The 20,193-nt window shown below is 36.6% G+C and overlaps 1 protein-coding gene across 7 annotated transcripts in view; it reads left to right on the top strand.

Moving 5' to 3' along the window:
- The first annotated feature begins 171 nt into the window (after nucleotides 1–171).
- The window catches only part of LOC135416153 (dynein axonemal heavy chain 5-like), a 156,573-nt gene continuing 136,551 nt past the window's right edge, over nucleotides 172–20,193 (top strand). For 3 of the 7 annotated variants that reach the window (XM_064658962.1, XM_064658985.1, XM_064658977.1), the window contains exons 1-15: nucleotides 178–278; nucleotides 544–730; nucleotides 3,578–3,678; nucleotides 5,146–5,334; nucleotides 5,440–5,514; nucleotides 7,870–7,956; nucleotides 9,366–9,437; nucleotides 11,915–12,016; nucleotides 12,911–13,097; nucleotides 14,275–14,440; nucleotides 14,523–14,646; nucleotides 15,849–15,947; nucleotides 17,324–17,505; nucleotides 19,038–19,157; nucleotides 19,846–20,047. In XM_064658962.1, the coding sequence (XP_064515032.1) occupies nucleotides 568–730; nucleotides 3,578–3,678; nucleotides 5,146–5,334; nucleotides 5,440–5,514; nucleotides 7,870–7,956; nucleotides 9,366–9,437; nucleotides 11,915–12,016; nucleotides 12,911–13,097; nucleotides 14,275–14,440; nucleotides 14,523–14,646; nucleotides 15,849–15,947; nucleotides 17,324–17,505; nucleotides 19,038–19,157; nucleotides 19,846–20,047 (1,869 nt within the window). In that variant the 5' untranslated portion in view covers nucleotides 178–278; nucleotides 544–567. Of the gene's footprint in view, nucleotides 279–543; nucleotides 731–3,577; nucleotides 3,679–5,145; nucleotides 5,335–5,439; nucleotides 5,515–7,869; nucleotides 7,957–9,365; nucleotides 9,438–11,914; nucleotides 12,017–12,910; nucleotides 13,098–14,274; nucleotides 14,441–14,522; nucleotides 14,647–15,848; nucleotides 15,948–17,323; nucleotides 17,506–19,037; nucleotides 19,158–19,845; nucleotides 20,048–20,193 lie in introns of all 7 variants that reach the window. The other 4 variants (XM_064659005.1, XM_064659014.1, XM_064658972.1 and 1 more) reach the window with 3 other exon arrangements.

The raw sequence follows: 20,193 nt of genomic DNA on the forward strand, positions 1-20,193 counted from the left end.
TTTTTAAAAGACAAGTAGTTATGAAATTAGCACTGGATTGTTGGATCCAGTGGGAAATATGGACGTCACGAGGTGCCTCCTGGGGACTGGGTTGTTAGCTGGGTTTGTGTAGGGGTTGCCATAGCAGCTGCCAGCAATGCCAAGCGCCCAGGCAGACCGCAGGCTTTAAAACCTGCTTGACACTAATCAAGTGCCTCAGTCGACACTTTGTGCCGAGCACTTCGCAGCCAGACCTGCAGCTGCCGTCTAAGAAGAAGCTTAACCTGTCGCCCCAACACGTGAGTTCCCACCTGCAGCAGCTTAATTGGAGGGAAATTATAGTTATGCAATTAGAAATAAAGTTTTGGTGACAGGCAACCTTAGAGGAGCTTTTATCATTTTGAAATCTGCTTAGATCTTCTCTTTTTAAATCAGTGACCACAAGTAGAGAATTGTTTTTTCCCTTCCTCGCTAGTCTGATACTGATGCTGTAACAGGGATAAAAATACTGAAGGTGTGGTTAATAGGATATTACATTGTCCAGCCATTTTTTGTTGATTTTAGGTTGATTGTTGTGTGGCGGTGCAGATGGAGGAGACTGTGGGAGGTGAGACCGAGTTAGGGGGAAGAGTCGAGCCTAGTTCCTCTCCTGGTCACTCTGCACAGCAGGAATCAGAACAACTGAGAGGAATGCAGCTTTCTTCCAAACCTCATATTGATCTCTGTCCACCTCTCATTGCTATAAAAAAAGGTAAGGGAGAAAATAATAAGTACTTCATGTTGGCTTTGTATGGAAAAGAAATCCAGGAACAAAATGAAAAACCAATTATTAAGTAGCTGGGTGGGTATGTACTGTTCTGAATGGGCCAGTGTAGGGACTGCAACGTGCAGATTGCAGCTTCATAAATAAATAAATATGTACATGTAAATAAACAAATGGGTCTATGCTTTTGACATTCTCCTGTTGGGAAATTTTTATTGTGCCTCTTGAAGTGGATTAAACACTGTGCTGAAATATATATAAAAATTAATAAACAATGCATTGGACAGTCAACACCATAACCAATTCTCTAAGAAGTCTGCAAAGATGCTTGATGAAGCAATTCTTTGTATACACTTACATACACTTGGCATCAGTATGGAGCACCTCAGACCAGCCTTGGGTCCATCCCCCAGCAACAACTCTGCTGCCCAAAGGTAGACTCTCAGCCTGGCATTCCAGGATGGCTACAAGACAATGATGTGGCTGTTTCTTATCTCATTACCAGGGGAAACTATACTCCCTTACTGGGAGTTGTTCTGCCTCTGGCATTCCTGCTTCCAGCCATCTTAACACCTCCTTCACTTGGGCCCTTTTGTTCTTCATGCCAGATCATTCCTGGATGACAAATTACTGTTGCTGAGAGGTTAAAATTTAAATTTCTCCTTCACTCCTGTAAGATCCTCCAATAGAAACTGTTGAAGTGTGGGCTGGCTGAGCAAAAAGTGAGGTGGATTGAAAACTGATTGAATGGACAAGCTCAGAGGGTGGTGATCAGCAGCACAAAGTCCATCGGGAGCCCAGAAGGTAGTGGTGAACCCCAGGGGTCAATACGGGTCCAGTCCTGTTCAACATTTTCATTCATGATCTGGATGATGGGGCAGAGGGTAACCTCAGCAAGGGTAGTGATGGCACATAAATGGGAGGGATGGCCGATACACGTGAGGGTTGTGCTGCCCTCCAGAGGGACCTCCAGAGGCTGAAGAGAAGGGCTGAGAGGAACCTTAGGCAGTTCAACAAGAGGAAGTGAAAATTCCTGCGCCTGGGGGTGAACAAGCCCATGCAACATTACAAGTTGAGGGCTGAACACCTGGAGAAGAGATTGACAGGAAAGAACCTGAGGGTCTTTGTGGACACCCAAGTTGAACGTGAGCTGGCAATGGGGCCTTGTGGCAAAGAAGGCTGATAATGCCATGGGCTGGATGAGGAGTATTACCACCAGGTTAAAGGGGGTGATCCATTCTCTCCACTCAGCAATGGTAAGGCCTCACCTGGAGTACAGTGTCCAGTTTTAGGCTCCCCAGTACAAGAGAGACATGGATATACTGGAGAGAGTCCAGTGAAGGCCATGAAGATGATGAAGACACTGGAGCACCTCTTCAGTGACAAAAGGCTGATGGAGCTGGATCTGAGGGGTATCTTTTCTATGCATATAAATACCTGAAGGGAGGGTGTAAGGAAAAGGGAGTCAAGCTCTCTGCAGTGGTGTCCAGTGGCAGCATCAGAGGCAGTGGCATAAACTGAAACACAGAAGGTTCTCTCTGAGCATCAGGAAACACGTTTGCATTGTGAGGGTGACCGAGTACTGGCACAGGTTGCCCAGGGAAGTTAGGGGGTCTCCATCCTTGGAGATATTCACAAGTCATATGGAAATGGTCCTGGGCAAGTGGCTGTAAGTAACCCTGCTTGAGCAGGGGAGACTGGACTAGACTTCTAGGAATCCCTTCCAATTTCAACCATTCTATGATTCTGTGAATAATACATTATAATCAGGGGAAAAGAGATACAATTTGTAAGAAAATTTATAAGGAAATCAGAATTTCAGTTTTATCATATATTTAGAACAGATTAAACAGTAATTCATTAGTGAGCTGCTCCTTAGCATTACTGGATGCTCCACCGATGATCCTATTTGCTGCTAATGATGGGACATAAATATCATATTTGGAGAAATAAAATGGACTGAAAGCAAGATGTAGAAATTACAAATAGCATTGTTCAGTGCTTTCAAATAATCATCTTTTTGAAGCTAATTAAAACAGTATTTCTGTTAAAGAGAGATAAAGCAATATTTAGGAATGCTTTGTAATTAAAATTTTAAAAAGAGAAATGGCAGCTGACTGGAGATAAGTTATTGTACTTAGTATTAGGAAAACATAAATACTCTTATTTGTTCCTCAAATTACTTAAAATATTCAAATCCTAATTTATAGGAAAAAAACCCAAAAGCATGCAATAATTTTTTTATTAAATAAGTTAAAGGGCTTCCAAAGCTCTTAAGGAGACTTAAACAATTATCAGAACGTAATTACACGCACTAAGATAGCTTCATGCCCTAAAAATATGTGTCCTGTTTTTATTGCAAATATCATCAATCTTTATTCTTCAGGTATAGCATGAGCTCAAGTTGTCTTGCAAGTCTCTGCAAGTAGCAAGTTTGTCAGAAATACGAGACTCACAATGAGAATTTATAGAAAGAAGTAACAGAGAAGGAGGGACAATAGCAAGTGTGAAAAGTGAGAGTATTTCAGTCTCTATTTTTTCCAGAACTGATTTCTTCAAGCTAGTACCTTATACTGTTTTTTCTTACCTCTTTTGCTATCTGTTGGCACTGTTTGAAATTCAGCTTGAGATTTAGGTCATCATATGACATCTCTTCTACCTAATGCCTTCTAAGGGTTTCTGCTGAGGCATGTTTTCTAATGTTCCTTTCTTGTCTCGTTTCCCCACACTAGAAGAGATTAGCCAGCGGATATGAAGACACAACATTGCAGATCTTGTAAATGCATTTGTTATGCATATACCTGAATATTAGTACTTGCCATTTTTTTTCACTAGACAAAGAAAGTAAGTACCACAGACGTGGAGGGAACCTGAAGACAAGGAGCACTGAGCTAGGATCTGCTGTTGCAGAATCATCTTTGACTGCTGTTCTTCCGGCAAGTGTTTTAATTCTAAAATAGGTGGTGACTCAGGTACTTTTTGTCTGCTGAATTTTCTTCTTTACAGATTTTTCTTGAAGTCTTCACTGACAAAAGCTTGGTCTAATACTTAAGTGTGCTGGGTTCCTTCGGTCTCTGTTAATTGCAAGAAAAAAAGAACAGTGAACCACTAAAAAGTGTCTACGGTGTTAGGCCACTGAATTTCTGTGCTACAATGTCTGTCACTGGAATTTTGGTTTCTTTGATGTATTTTTTTCTATCATCCACCGATATAGCCATTTCTTTGCCATGATGAAAGTTAATATTTTTTAAGAATACTTTAATAAGGTCATATTGCATATGCAAAGAAGGCATATGCAAAATAAGAGATCCAGCTGTTGACAGAGAAAACAGAGGTGATAAAAGACTGACATAGATGAGTTGGGACTAACATGGTGAATCAGAAAAGATGTAGCTTTTAGAGACACCAGAAGGGTACTGACCAACAACTACAGGTATTCAGGTGTTCTTTGTCTCTCCGGGTCTCAAAGAAATGCAGGTAGAGACGAGTAATGTAACACATCCATTCAGAGTCTGGGGTAAGGCTAAATGGTAGGAGGCACAGGTGGACATTGGACACCATTTTGTTTTTTTAATCCAAGAATAGTATTAATCATTACAATTCCTAGTTTAGACTACTGGTAAGGTGACAATTTATCTTTGTTTTTCTACAGTGAAAATTGTGAGGTACAGACACACTTTAGACATCTCCAGACCCCAGATGCTCATGTCAGTGGGAGCTGTGTGTAGCAGGAAATGATCAGTGTGGTGACTTTTTTACCCAAATCTTTAGTTTTTCATATAGCCTCTGAAGATTTTCTGTTGACTTAAAAATGTTACTCACTATGTCTATTTTCAGTATTGTTTACACTGATGTGAAGGTTTTGAAAAATCCTTTTTCTACATTAATTTCCTTCTTTATCATTGTGCTGCTACCTTTGTATGACCTGCACATTCATCATCAATCTCATATTTGTTTATGTGGTGACTGATTTTATAGTGTATTTTATTTATTTATTTCCTTTAGGGCAACAAATTGATATTATATATTAAAATGCTGGCAGTATATAGATCTGGTACCAAATCTGGAATATGGACATAGAACAGTTTGGAAGCTGGATTCACAAAGCTGAGATTTGAATTAGAGCCTTAATAGTGCTAGATTTGTATTGTGACCTTAGCCTGGATCCACATCTGGTTCTGAGGTCCTGATCTGCAGTTTCCATAGTAGCAGCTTTATAGTGAGAAGTAATTTTGGCCTAACAGGTTAATTATCAATGTTCTTTTCCCTCTGCATTCCTCAGATGTAATTTTTTATGTTCGTGCTTGAAGTAGTTTATGAAACCAGCTTAAAGATCAACAATATAAAATACAATCCTTAACTGAGCAAAAATGCTCTCTCTATAACAAACTTTTATTTTCTAGACAACTGTTAAGAAAAGCATAGTACTTTCCAGTGAAAGTAGAAAAGAATTAGCCAAGCAAGCCGAAGTAACCAAAGAAGAGAGAAGAGCTCAGATAGATGGAAGACACAAGTATTTGATATCAAGATTAGCAGATGGGATAGACTTGAGTGAGCAGCAAGTGGAGGAAGCTATTATTTCTGATGACAAGGTAAATATGAATTAAATTATTATTGCTAAAAATGTTTCCAAAATTTTTAGTCTTTTGAAACTACTTCACAATTAACTACAATTTTATCTTTTTTTTTTTTTTTAGTTTCAACTTATAGAACAATTCTTTGTCCCTAGTGGACTTAAAAAGTTGCTCTTCTTTTACCAAGATATATTGCAGGTAGGTTTCCATTATTACTTCTGCAAAGGCAAAGTTGCATTTTTTAAAAAAATAAATCACTTGACTATTACAAAATTCAGAAAATCTTAACAAAATTTTTTTTTGCTATGCATGCCAATATGGAAAGAACTTGGATCTCATTGTTTAGATGAGATCCATTGTTTAGATCCATCATGGCTTACATGGAAATGGGAGGATGCCCTGTTCTGTGACATAATTTGATACTGTTCTTGTTTTCACAAAAGAAAACTTAAAAACGGCCAAGTAGAGTAAAAATCCAGACTTCAAAAGTGATAAAGGTAATTGAGACAGTGTTCACAGTATTCAGAGTTTAAAATACTAGATTAGCTAGCATAAGTATTATAGAAATGGGAGAGCTGTCTATGTAAGAACTATTTCATCTTCTTTTGGTTTGAAATGCACCAATTCTAAAATGGACAAAGCAGTTATTCAAGACAGTGAAAAATGATGCAATTTCTTTCTAAATTAAGGTGGCTTCATATTCAGGTCTGTCCCATTCTGCAGAAAATAATCTTAAGCTTGGACAACTAAGATGAGAAATAAGGCAGTTGTGGTCCCCAAGCTGTATTTTTCTCCCCCTAAGTTTTGAGAAGCAGCAGCCTCTGCATAAAGAGCAAAACAATTTGTTCAGCTTCCACTGAATGTGTGATATCAGAAGGTGCCAAGTGACCTTGACAATTGTGTAACACAAGTGTTGTGGGCTTTCAGAACTTCAGAAGTCCTTCATCAGTCCTTTCAGATTATGCCATTGAGGAGCCATGATAGGGGAGAGCTAACTCACCATGTGGTGGTATTTTAGGCTAGTTGAGGAGGAAATCTGATTAATATGCTTGATCATCAGCTAAATGCGAGAATGAATTACAGAATCGTTATTACCTAGATAAATTAAAAGAACTTTTGAGTGTTACTGGAATTGCTTAGAGACTTTGCAAAGCACAGAATGAGCTCAGCTGTCAAAACAGTTTAATCAGTTTTTCATTTCACTGGGATGTGCGTGCACGTTTCTAGGATAAATGTGTTGTTCTCTGACTTAAATCAAGATGAAACTAAAAATCTTGGCAGTGTTTTCCTTAACTGACAAGCCAGAAATAAATGTCCAACCTGGATTAAATGAAACATTTCATTGCTGCATTTAATTTTGTTTTATTTTGACCTTTTTACTCATTAAAAAATTATTTAATGAGAATTCTGTTTCAGAAGCAGCATAGCATAAAAATAAATGTTTCTGATAGAAAGTATGAATGCCATCTCTAGCATCTTCCACCACATTCTGATGAGTGAAGAGAGCTCATTAATTTGACTGTTCAGTGAACAGTTTGATTTCAAATATATTGGAGAATTGGAGATTACTCAAGGGCAGTATTATACATGCTTACCCTGTTCTTATCCATTTTTGACCATTCTTGGAGACAAAATATGGGCCAGGGCAGACCATTGGCCTGACAAGTAGGCATGTTTGTACCAAGATTTATCAAAGCACCTTTCTTTGCTGCTTCTCATCTCTATTTTTTCACCAGCTTAGGTGCATGATGTTCACTTGAAACTGTGCATAAGGTTCAGCAAATGCTGATTTGGGGTGGAAGTGGGGAGCCACCACTGTATATCATCCATCACACATTTAGTCTAGCAGGAGCTGAACACTTGACTTTTTTGGAATAAGGCTCTCTTCGACTTTAAAGAGAAATATACCTGCAGACTTATTCCACATAATTTTCTATCACATTCTTCTAGGTTTCAACAGATTTTTTACCAAAATGCATGACACAAAGTTAGAGGGAAGCAGATCTTTATTAGGTTTAAACTTTTTTCTTGCTTCGAAGAGAAGAGGTTGTAGATACAGCTCAACGGAGAGGGACCAGTGACAGTAAAGCTTCTCAGAAAGAAAGTTTTCCAGTGATGTATGGTTAAAGAAATGGGCAGAAAGCTAAATTTCTTTGCATTGTTGGCAGGATCTAGCTGACAGTATTGCTTGTGAATCCCACTCACAAGTACATTATGGCGCTGCAGACCAGGCACATGACTCTTTCTGCAAAATAACCAGTTGGTTTTCACAGAGGAAATTTCTCTAGGCAACACTTCAGATTTAATTTCATTATATTTTCTGAGACTTTTCTCCCTTCTTATTTGATTTTTTTTTTCCTGAAAGAATGGGGCTATGAAACTGTTTACTGGGGACTGGGAGATTCATGCTTATTCTTCAGAGAAAGCCAACCTTGTGATTTCTATCTGGGAGTTACTAAGTGAATCAGAATGAGCTTTTTTATATTCAAATGGATAAAGTATTTTTATTATAGAATTTTTATTTTATTAACCTCTTATCTATAATTTTGCTAGCAAAAGTCAAATGCATCATTGAGTTCAGATGCGTCAACGAACAGTTTGCCTCAGAAGAAGTTGTTTATTACCATGGGTTCCACTGAGGTATGGTTGAAAAAATTGATTAGATGACATTTAAAAAGAGAAATATTGAAAAAGCGTAACAGTTGTGTGGTGTTATACAATTTTTTTGTAATTCTTGGATAGATATTTAAGGATATAGTCTCTGTTCTCATAATGCAGGATCTCCCAACATTTCTTGAGCTGAAGTTGGCACTCACCAGTAAAGAAGTAGTGATATGACTATCTGAGAGGAGAGCAGGTCAAATAATCCCTGGTTAAAAATCACAGATCCTAACTGTTTTTTAACAGTTGCATGTCAAGTATTTTCCAGTGCTTGTGCACTTCTAGTTTAAAAGTACAGTTCTTCAGTGGTTTTGTATGTCCTTGCATATAATAATTGTTCCAAAAATACCTGTAGTAAATCCTTTATTCCATTCAAATTCTTATAACAACCTCCTCACTGTAATGTCTAAGCATTATTCAACAGCATATTCAGAGTAGCCATTAAGACTTCTGACTAATTTTTTTCTTTCCATCTCTTTTTGGGGAAATTGGGTATTCCATATACAATTTTCTTTGAATAAGACATAGTGATGTTTGGGTTTTGGTTTGTTTTTTTTTTTACTGGCCCCAAGGAGCTTATGTTAGCATTGTAATGTTCGAAAAGACATAGCTGAAGAATTCTCTCTTGCTTTCAGGGAAATGTGATGTTCATTCCTCTGCCAGTTGGACCAACTGGAATGGCTTTTCAGATTCATTACAGTTGAGTTATTATTAGGTCTAATAGATTAAAAATAAGCACCGTTCAAGTACTGATTTGGAACTTCTATATTACTTCAGTCCATCAAAACAATGAAAATACATGTTGAAAGGTATTTGGATGGAATGTTTTAGCAAGTTTCCCTTTTTTTAAGTTCCCTTTTTAAAAAATTAAATAAATCTGTGGTCTAAGTATTTATGAAAAGAACTTTAAATGTTTGAAAGCTGAGGGTATCTGTGGTTTTTTTCAGTAAATTTATGTTGGCAGATTCAGAAAGAGATTAGACAGTCTCATGGATAGATCCATAAATGGATTCTAAAATGATTAGACAGGAATATGTCATGTAACAGCTCTCATACAACAGTTGCAGGTTGTCAGAGAATACAAGAAGGATGGACTCTAGGAAACAACCTAACTCACAAGCTCTCCCTGAACTGCGTTTTCTTAGTAGAGGTCTGTCCAGAAGGGCATTTTTTATGTTCTTATATCAGACAGAGAAAACCCAGTATTTTATTTGAAAGGGGCAGATTTTAAAACATCCTGCAAGCAGTTCACTCTTTGAGTAATTAATATTTTACAATTAATTAATATTTTACAATTTTGTTTTCAGCACATCTTTAAGCTTCAACTTAATTACTTTTACTGTATTCATGTATCCTTTTTAACTGTATGCATTTTGTTCTTTTTACAGAACTTTACAGGAACTTGTGCATTTTTCCTAAGGACATCAGATGAAGTTATAACTGCATCAAATGTCTCTCAGGTCAGTCCAAAATCATGCACTGTTTGCAGTATACTTAATATTTTCTCAGACCTTTTTTCTCTCAACTGGAGTCAGAAGTAGGGAATGCTTTCATGAAAATGTCTAGTTCTATGTTTAACAGAAGTTCTTTTTCATGTGAATAAGTATGTGTGATAAAGTAAAATTCTAATGATTTATAAATTAGATACTGCAATATTATTAAAAACAAGATTTTAATAAAAATTCATCATTAATTAGTAATTAAAATATAAATTTTAATGACGATAGGGAATAAAGACCTAAACCAGGAGATTTTATTTTAAGTAATGAGCCTAAATTATGGAAATGTTGCACTTAAACTGTATCTTTTAGACTTTTAAAATAAAGATGATACTTGAAAGTAACTAATGGAAGGTTTTTCAACCCTTTATAGCTTCTTTTGTATAAGAAATATGCTGTAACAGCCTTTTCTTACTTTGAAAGATACTCATGTTGTTGGGAAATATTTGCAGAAGATCATTCAGATGCTAACATCTAAGAATAGACATTAAAGAAATAATGGTTGTCCAAACACTTCAGTTGCCTGCCTTGGTGCCTTCTCTCTGCAGTTCTCTTGTGATCACCCTCTTTTGACAAGGACTGTCATGTATCGTCATCAAACTTCATTCATTATTTGAGGCAATATTTTTAGGTTCTATAGAAGGTAAAACAAATTTTGGTTTGTCCCGAAGAGCTGTGTAGGAGCAGTTGGAAGGAGAGCCTGAGAACCCCCTAGAAATACATGCATTTTTCTGCTATTTTTCAAGAATAGTTGAATCTTCACCATCCATTGGAAAGAAATGGATTAGCTAGTATAATGCCCTTGTCATAAAGATCCAGAAGTCTTAATTTTCCCCATCTCCCCTTCTCTGCAACAAATGTAAACATTGTCATGTGGGAGAAATTAGCATTGTCAAAAGCATCTGACGGGGAAAAATAGAGGTCAGTTAATTTCTGCATTGCTCTTCTGTTGCTTCCTTCTGCTATTTTCTTAGCCCACCCTCTTGCAGGAGGAAGTAGTTTAGGAGACCTTTCTTGTGGGCATTGCTTCCCAGGGAACATGTTCAGACATGCAAAGAAACCTGGTCTTCCTCATAAGCACTTCTCAAGCAGAATGATGCCTTGATTGTCATCTGTAATTCCTCCACTTTATGGGAAAAAGCTTTCTACCCTCTACTATAATCCCACTACTCTAGTGGGATTATAATGCTGTAGTATTGTTAGGACATAGTATTTCACCCATACATAATAACTAAATGTCTTAAATGCAGTTCTTTTGCATGCCAGTGGAGAACTTGGAAGAAAAAACTAGTGAAATTAATGACCAAGATGGCCAAGAGTGTAAAAGCCTCTACAAAAAATCATTTGTAGAGGCTTTTCTAAAACACTCTGGAATCACTGTCTTTGCACAGGTCAAAGTTGGGAGTAGAAGTTTCCAGGGCAGAACTTAGTACACTTTTCCTCATATCAGTGAAGCAATTATGATGAAGGTAAAATCAGTGTATGTTTGTGCAGTTCAGAAGTTCTAAATGAGGCTCCCTCTCTGATAAAGAGGCATATCCAGAGCCAAAGTGGCTAGTCAGTAGGGGTAGTAGAAAGCACACAGCCCGTGTTCAGGATGTATACACCGGTGTGCAAAATGCTGGTAACAGAAAAGCCAACGAAGCCATAAGTGGATAGTGTTGGGAAAAGAGGCAGTCCCTCGCTTCTTCTAATTTATGCTTTGTGTTCTGCAGTAAAACTCCACCCATCAGTACTGTCTTTCCCCAGCTTCAGCAATTTACTGCTTCTTGCTTCACATTAACTAGACCAAGATAGGATAGAATAAAATAGAATATTTCAGTTGGAAGGGACCTACAATGACCATCTAGTCCAACTGCCTGACCACTTCAGGGCTGACCAAAAGTTAAAGCATATTGTTAATGGCATTGTCCAAATGCATCTTAAACTCAGATAGGTTTGGGACATTGCCTGCCTCTCTAGGAAGCCTGTTCCACTGTTTGCCCTCTCAGTAAAGGAGTGCTTCCTAAGCATAAGCTCATTAACAATGAACTTGAGAGAACTGTGCAACCAAGAGAGGCATTTCTTGCCCGATACATTTTTTGTCCTTTTTTAGGCGTTTGTGATAGATGGAAGCCATTCCTGTAAATGAGAAAAATAGACATATAGTTCTGTTAAAATTAATAAATACATTGATGTTATATGTTTAATTTTAATTCTTTGCTGGAGTGTTGCTACAGTTTGGAACTGACTTTTCTGGTGACTCGAGAGCAAGTCTTGGAATTTGGTTGAATTTTATTTTCTGTCTAATTCAAATTTGGTAGCTGGGGGGCAATATCCTCATGGAACCTATATAGTTATGGACTGCCATATGTCTGCCATGTATCTGAATTTCACTCAAATGGTGTAATGCTGCAGAAGTTTATATGCACTCTGCTAATTTTTGTTTCTTCCTGAAGGAGGTGAATTTTGGTATGTTTGATTGTCCTAATGGAAATACCCTCCAGGGCCTGGAATTTTTCTTGTCCCAGATCATGATACCAGCACTTAAATCCCAACAGGTAATCAAAAAACTAGTCTTTTTTTTTTTTTTTCTCAAGAATATGTGGAATTAAGGCATGTGGCTGCTGCAGTTCTGTTTGTGCAATAGTTGGACGTAGAATAGAGGATACAAGAAGTCACAAGTCTAATACAGACCTTTTGGGGAGTTATGCAATTTGTATAAAAGTGTTTGAAATTCATGTAGTTATTGTTTATTTTCAAGCAATAGCACCAACTGTAATTATTATGTTAAAGGAGAGCATAACATAGCAATCATACTAAGGTAAAACTGTGATGACTTCATTAAAACTAGACTGAAAGAAGTGTCAAGTCCTTCTGGCAGCAACAAGGGATCAGTCCATGACTTTATTGTAGACTGTGGACAGCAAGCACTGTATTGCAGCCAGAATATCCAACTTCTTTGCATTGTCCTTATCCTGTGGCACTCACAAAGCATCACAGTTGGTTCAGTTTCCTCTGGAAGTACACGTTCAGAGGTGGGACATGTAAAGAAGCTCAGTGTCTGTTGAGAATGATGATGTTTTATGCTGTTACCGTATGCCGTCATTTTCTCGCACCCAGGAGCAGGAAAAGAGATTAGAATCTGTTTTCTCTGTTCGGAAGGAGAAAAATCAAGCTAAAAAATACAATTTGGTATGAAGTCAGTGAGAGCAGGGAGACATTTTTATTTCTTAGAGCCTTTTGCTAGTTTGTCTCTTCTTGTCTAATAGAATAATTAAATCAAGGCACACTATAAAGATGAGTGTATTTTAAATGGCATGATGATAAATCTTTATATACTGCCATGAATAAGAAATACCTTTCTAATGAAAAATACCTTTTGTGGTCAAAAAACAAAAGAAAGTGTGATCCTCATTTTCATTTTTTTTATTCATAAATCATAAAATAATCAGAACTGGGGAGCTGTGAAAGAAGGCTTGAAGAACAGCCAGATACGAGACTTTCTGTATACAGTGGATAAATTTGTGGGTACTTTGTCATCATCAAGACAGAATATAGAAGATAAAATTCAGCTCACAAAAGTGGATATTGATATTTATGTCAGCAACTTACAGAACCCATCTGACTACATAACTGCAGGTGAGTAATTCATACACCAAAGCAAACACAGTGGTACTGTTTATAAAATAAATGTTATGTCATTAGTAAAAATTTACTTTGAAGAATTAATTCATCTTCCCTGAGCTGTATACATTTTTCTGCTTACTCTTGCCGGGTTTCTGACTACATAATCATAAAATCATCAATCATTTGCCCATCCTTTAATTCGTAGTTATTAAAGAATTAGGTAATAGCTTCATATATCATGTAAGCAGCTGCCTTTGCCCCTCCTAGTTTGCTGACCAAGTAGTTGCTGAGTGAAACCATCTACTAGTTTGTGTACTGTTCACTTTCTTTAATACTGGAAATACCCTATCCAATATCAAGTCTGACTCTGTGAATAAAAACAGATGTATTTATAAAAAAATTTGTATATACATATATGTTTATGTAAGAAAAAGAGTAGTTATATCTCTTTCAACAATAGCTTTCCACCATGTTGTATCAATATTTTCAGAGTGAAATAATGCCAAACCAGTCAATGCTTTGCAGTCCTTCTCATCCCTACATTAGCCTATGTCATGAGAGCTTCCACAGAATTACTGACCTTAAGATTAGATAATAATGTTGTATAGCTGGACAAGTTCTTTAGATCCATTAAGTAGCACAAGCTCCATTAGTCGTAAATGTAATGCACCAAGTGAACTGGAGTCTTGCAGCTGCTAGGGCAGTCTAAAAGATATGCTGACTTAAAAATCTAGTGGGTTTTTGTGGCTGTTAATAATTGCGTCTGTTATGGGATGCTTTTAGTGTGGAATAGACTGCAGTGGCAGAAAGAGAGAAATATGAAGTAAGCCCTTGCTTATGAAATGCAAGCAGAAAAATATACACATAGTTAATGCATTTCTTGGACCTATGAAACATGATTCTCCTCAAACCATATTGCTGCATTTTGTTTTTTATATGAACTCCCTGTATTTTTAACTGTTTCCACTGTAAAGGATATGCAATAGTAGCAGAGTAGATAGATACGAGTTTTATGTGTGCTTCTTGTTGTTACAGTCTTAATCCTTTCCTGTTGTTGGTCAGTGATTCGAATATACTCAGTTTACATAGTCTTAGATTATGTTTTGCAAGAACGTTTCACATCTGTAGCTTAAAATTCTGTGTTTATTTCCTGGTGCTTATAAGACTGTCCCATTCTATGATTTTGAAGGCAGTAACACAGAAGTCACTGAGAGACTTGAAGAAGTGATCAGGATTTGGACCAAACAGATCAGACAAGTTTTAGTCGAGAGTGAACAAATAAGAAGAGAAGCTGATGACGTTGGTCCATCTGCAGAACTGGAACACTGGAAGACAAGAATGTCGTCATTTAACAGGTCAAATCTCTGCATTATTTCTCACAGAGTCTTGGGGAAAAAAACATATTTTTAAAAATAAATGTAAACTTTCATTCCAAAGTGAGTATTGTATGTGTTTCTTTCTTCAAAGCCTTTTAGATGAGATCAAGAGTTCAAGAGTAAAGAAAATTATAAGTATTCTTCAGGCAGCAAGATCAAAGACATTAAAGCAGTGGAAAGAACTGGTAATTACTACTTTCTAATTTAAGTTTTAAATTATTACAGTACTGTATTTGTAATACACACAGAACTGAACACAATGCTAAAAATAGCTTTGAGTGTTTATGCTGGTTTTGTACTGTGGTAAATATCCATTTGTTGGAACATATAACATCAATGATTCTGAAGTTAAATAGATAACTTGAAAAGAAGTCAGTGCTTTTGTAATGTGTCTTTCATTAACATAATAGGTGGAATGGTTGTGCAGAAGTAAAGCAATGCAGCAATACAACATCTTTTTGTCTCTCACCAACTGAACCCTGAGCAGGCCAACTGTAGAGGTGTCTGAAATGTGTTCATCATATTGTGTTTAGAATTATTGACAGCTGACTTTTTGTAGCATAACTGCTACTTCAGATAAGTGGATAGCTGTAATGTAAACTTATCAGTCAAAACTGTAGGCAAGTCAGAAAAAATAAGCTGTAGACCACGTACAGTCAATCAAACACTCACCCACCTCCACCCCCAAACACCGGAATGCAGATCTTCTAGCACATAAGAAAGTATTCTACTGTTTTGAAAACAGACCAGGAAAACAGTGCTACCTTACTGAGTTTTTGTTTTATTTGCTTACCATATTTGCTGACTTATTTGATAAATGGTATTTGGATCAAAGTGTCTGTACAGAGCAAGTACAACCCAAGGATGATGAATTGGATTTCTTTCTTCATACAAATACCCCCCTAAGTACTGAGTAGTTCCACCTGACATGAACAGAAAGATACATGCATTAGTGTGAACTCATTTTCCCTAACAAGTGTTTATTAAAAAATGTTGGGAAACTCTGGTACATTTCAGGGGTCTTGTCTAAATTCTGTAGAACGGGTACCATGCTGAAACAATTCTACAATTTAAGTTGGATTATCAAAACCACACTAATGTACTTCCATGAGGAAGGAAAAGCTTTGGGGGCCTGAGTAAGGACTTCCTTTAAACCTCATCCAAAATGTTGCTGATTGCCGGGAATATCTTACCAATTTCTGCATGTAAAAGCAGTTATTTCTTATGTAAAAAATAAATGACATAATTGAAAGCACTCCTGTGTGAAAAAGCTTGCAAGATGGAATTACAATCTTGTGATAGTATGCACCGTAAAAGAGCAAGAACCTGTTCAGAAAATTTTCACAGTAATAATTGTATTTCTTTTTTTTATTTCCCCTCCCTTCAGGATGGTAGTATAACAATTGCTGCCAATGAAGCTAAAGACAATGTGAGATATTTATATACATTGGATAAATTTTTTGGTCCACTTGCCAATGCTTCACCTGTAAGTAGTACTCTAAAGGCATTTAATATAAAATTAGGAAAAGAAGGGAAGGGCTTTTGCTGTTTAAAAAAGATACTTCTGTCAATATTTATCTCATTCTTAGTGATTAGTGGACAGCTTAACTTCTTAGGCATTAGTGAATTGAGCTTACAGATTTTGAAGTAGCCAGAGATAATATTTTTTTTTGTGTGTGTGTAGAAAGTAGTTGTCATTCCAGAAGACAATTGAAGGGCATGAAAAAACTAAGCATAAGATTGTGTTTTTCCAAGCCTGATAATGAGCTGAATTGCCTTTGTGAGCTTGGGCCTTACATAGAGTACCTCTTCCTGTCTGCATGCTTCAGTTAGAAGTTATTTGAGATTGTTTTATTGCAAATGTCATAAAGTGATCTTGAGCTGAAATTGGCTGGCTTCCACTTATTTTACAGGCTAAAGCTGTTTCTTTTGCACGTAGCACTGTCATCCTGATTGATAAAATTTATTTTCATAACCATGTGGGTCTCAGAGTTCATTTTTTTAAGTGAGAACATGAATTTTGAAGATACAGTCACCAGGCAAAGTTGTCTAAGTTTACACATTTCAGAACATTGACACATGATCCATCTGATTACAATTTTTCTAAACAATATTTTCAAAGCTTGAGTACTTTTGAATCCACTGTCTATGTTACACTGCTCTTCTTCTGCAAATATTAATCTTTCTGCCATATTGGATTCGAATTTTAGATACCATATTTTTGTTATCCTTTTCCAGATCAGTCACTGTCTCTTGTTCTGAGTTCTCAGTGTATCTGGCTTGCATGCATTTCTGTGAAATCTTCCTATGGGAGAGAAAACTGTACAGTTCAGTATCCTCACTAAGAGTGAGATTATTGTTGTCTTTCCTCCCCCTTCTGGATTTCTCTTCTGTACAGATATAGGCAAAATGAGCAAAGGCCAACTTTTTTCTTGTCCTTCTCTCAGCAGGCCTCTCAGTTGGCCTCTCTCAGCAGGCCAACTCTTTTGTAGCAGTGTATGACTTCTTTTCCTCAGGTAGTATGTTCATCTGCAAAGCAGGCTACAGCACCTTCATATACTGGAGGCCATGGCCAAAAAAACTACAGCTGCTGTTTTTCCTCTGGAAAATCCCACTCTGCAAAAAGAACTATTCATTTATTCACTATGCTTTTCCCACCTTTTTCTCTTGGTCATAGTGTGGTAAGTCCCCGCAAATGAATTGGATGGTCCAGTTCATAATGAGATATCTTCAGGAGCAATGTGTTACAATCAGAAAGATGTTTATCCGCTGACAAACATATTCCTAGAGTGGTCATATTTTTGACTGTGTTAATTTTCAGGAAATTCGAATTGCTGGCTTTCCCATTTTTTCCTGTTGTAGGTAACAATGATGGAACATATACCCAGTTTAATGAATACCATCTCTATGATTTACTGTACATCATCCTACTACAACACATCAGAGCACATGACGTCTCTTTTTCTTAAAATCACGAATCAAATGATTAACACATGCAAGATGTATCTATGTGAAGGTGTTTCAAAAATCTGGGATCTGGACAGGTGATAGAATTTTAATTTCATCTTCTTTTGTTGACACTAGAAGTAAAATTACAGATTAGTCATCAAAATTATTAATAGGTAAATTTAAGTTGCCCTTTGTCCTCCTACCAGGCACTGATTCCCATGTTGACTGTAAGCTTGTAACTACTAATTTGGTGTAGAATTAAGTACTCTGCAAGAACAAATTTACTATGTGTTGTGAAAAAAGCCTGTTATTGAAAACCATGTAATGTATACTCGTATACAGCACTTGATATATTGTCCCCATGGACAAAACACTCTTAAGAACTGTGAGCTAATGTTCTTCATTAAAAAGCTACAAGGACAGACTGACAAACTTCCATCTAAGATTTATATTTTGCTGTTAGTGGACAGGAAAGTCAGTTTGAGTAAGGGGACAATATATATCAGGACCAGAATCACAACTCAGTTGTACTCTGGAGCAAGGTATGTGGGTGATAAGATGGGACTCAGCCTTGTATTTTCTGAGTATTCTGGGGAGAATGCTGTATGTGGAGTATAAATGGTGCTGATGAAGCATCTTAAATTAAAAAAGCTAGATTTACTGTAAGTTTGCTCGTTAGACATACCTAAGACTAGTTTTTTTCTTCTTTTCTATTGTTCTTAGTACAGCTGTTAGTATAACAGTAGTCTATGGTTTTCAGAAAATGTTAGGCACTATACAGAAAATGAACCAAAAGTTTGCTCCAAGGAGCTTGCAATCTAAAACGTACGCAGAGCTTGCAATCTGAAATGTAGGAATTGAATAGTGAAACGGTGGGAAGAAAGAGGGGTGGAGAAAAAGCAGCAATCATGCAGTGTTGGTCAGCTGGACTGACAGTGTTTTCAGCACAGTTGTTGATGACTTGAATTTTTTGTAGGCATCACTGCCAGGAGAAATAAAGGCAGCATTTCAAAGAAGGGATGAGTTAGCTGCTCTATGGCTACTTGTCCAAGTGCTTCATTCAGCATGAATTGAAGCACAGAGGTGTTTGTATGAAAGTTATCCATTGGGTGGTGAATGCTGATGTCACTGGCAGAACAAATGTATCTGAGGGATGAGTGTATAAGATGTAACTAAGTTCTTCCTGGTGTATCTTTTTAAAGAAACAAAGCTTTCCTCAAGCTTACTGTAGTCCGGAAAAATACTTTCACAGTCTCCTTAGAAAAATACCAAAGAAACAAGCAAAGGAAAACCTATCAGCAGTATTCAATGCAGAAGATGAGAAATGACCAAACTGCAGGCATTCAATAGCCAGCATTAAGCTGGTATAAATCCTTTCTGGACTATGCTGTGGACTATGTGGTTTGATGACAACATAACCTAAACTAAAAACATCCGATCTAGATAACAGATTTAAGCCAAAAGCTTTTCATGTAAAGATCATACTTTGAATGTTTTTCACATAATGTATAATTTTGTGGTTTTATTTTGCAAAGTTGCATATCTGACTGAAATGTTTTATTTTTTTTAATATTCTTTTGTAGACACCCTTAGGATGATTCTCTGTCTTCTGTGCTTTCTTCCTCAGGCAAGAATTGCTAAAAAGGATACAACAATGCATTTCCCTCAAAGAACAGTACCAAACATCCTTTCAGAAAATTAGGAAAGAGCTAAAGGAAAATCCAAATGACAGGCAATTTGATTTCAGGTAAATAATTCACTTTAACATGGAATCATATTGGTGTATACAATTTATAAATGAGGTGGCATATTATCTGCTGACTAACAGAAAGTCTAAATTCTCAATTAAAATCAAGTGTTTATTATAATCAGAACATGACCTTGCATAGGCTTTTTTTATTCTATTCAGGAAGAAACTAGTGACAGGTTTTTGCCAGTCCCTTGTTGATTCAAGAGGACTTCAGGGGAATTTATGCATGTTTTAATTTAATACAAGTGGATATGTATGGTCTGAAATACCAACAAATTTGAGTCATGAATATAAGTAAAAACACTCTAAGGGAATTTAGTCAGCTTTGGGCTGGGTTGTCTATCACAATGCCAAGGGGAGTTTTACCTATATTGGTACTTAAAGCATGAGGCATTTCTTAGTGTTATATGTTCACATTTTGATCTCCTGTAAACGTCTTACTTGAAAGAATAACTCCTGTGAAATGTGGTAAAGCTTTTAATTGACATATATAAGGATTAAACATTTTCTAGTTTATGTCCATTAGTTTAAAATGATTTTTACCTGGTTTGTAATTATTAGAGCACGAGGGTTTTTTTGGTGTGAAACTTGATGGCAGTTCTGGTAGAATATATGTGGATTAAATAGAAAAAATCTGTTGCAAAGAGATTTGCATTACAATTCCTCTCTTGCTTTGTTATTTTAGTGAAAACTATATATTTGGAAAATTTGATGCCTTCTGTAAACGTTTGGAGAAGATTTCACATATGAGCAATATTATGGAAAGCCTTTTAGAGCTCCATCATATAAAAATAGAAGGTATTGAAGAGATCACTACTCTTTACCAGAGCATTGCTACAAATACCAAATCCAAAGAGTATGATGTTCTGGATCACAGAAAAAAAGAGGTACATATATTTGGCACTTGTGTGATAATCTCTCCCTTAACTCTGTGCTTCTCACTGGAGCTATGCAAAAAATGTTAAATATTGTAACAATGCATATATTATTTTGCTGTAACAATAATACTAATACTTTCATATCTTTTAACACA

The sequence above is a fragment of the Pseudopipra pipra genome, chromosome 1 (assembly GCF_036250125.1).
Source record: "Pseudopipra pipra isolate bDixPip1 chromosome 1, bDixPip1.hap1, whole genome shotgun sequence".
Taxonomy (NCBI): Eukaryota; Metazoa; Chordata; class Aves; order Passeriformes; family Pipridae; genus Pseudopipra; species Pseudopipra pipra.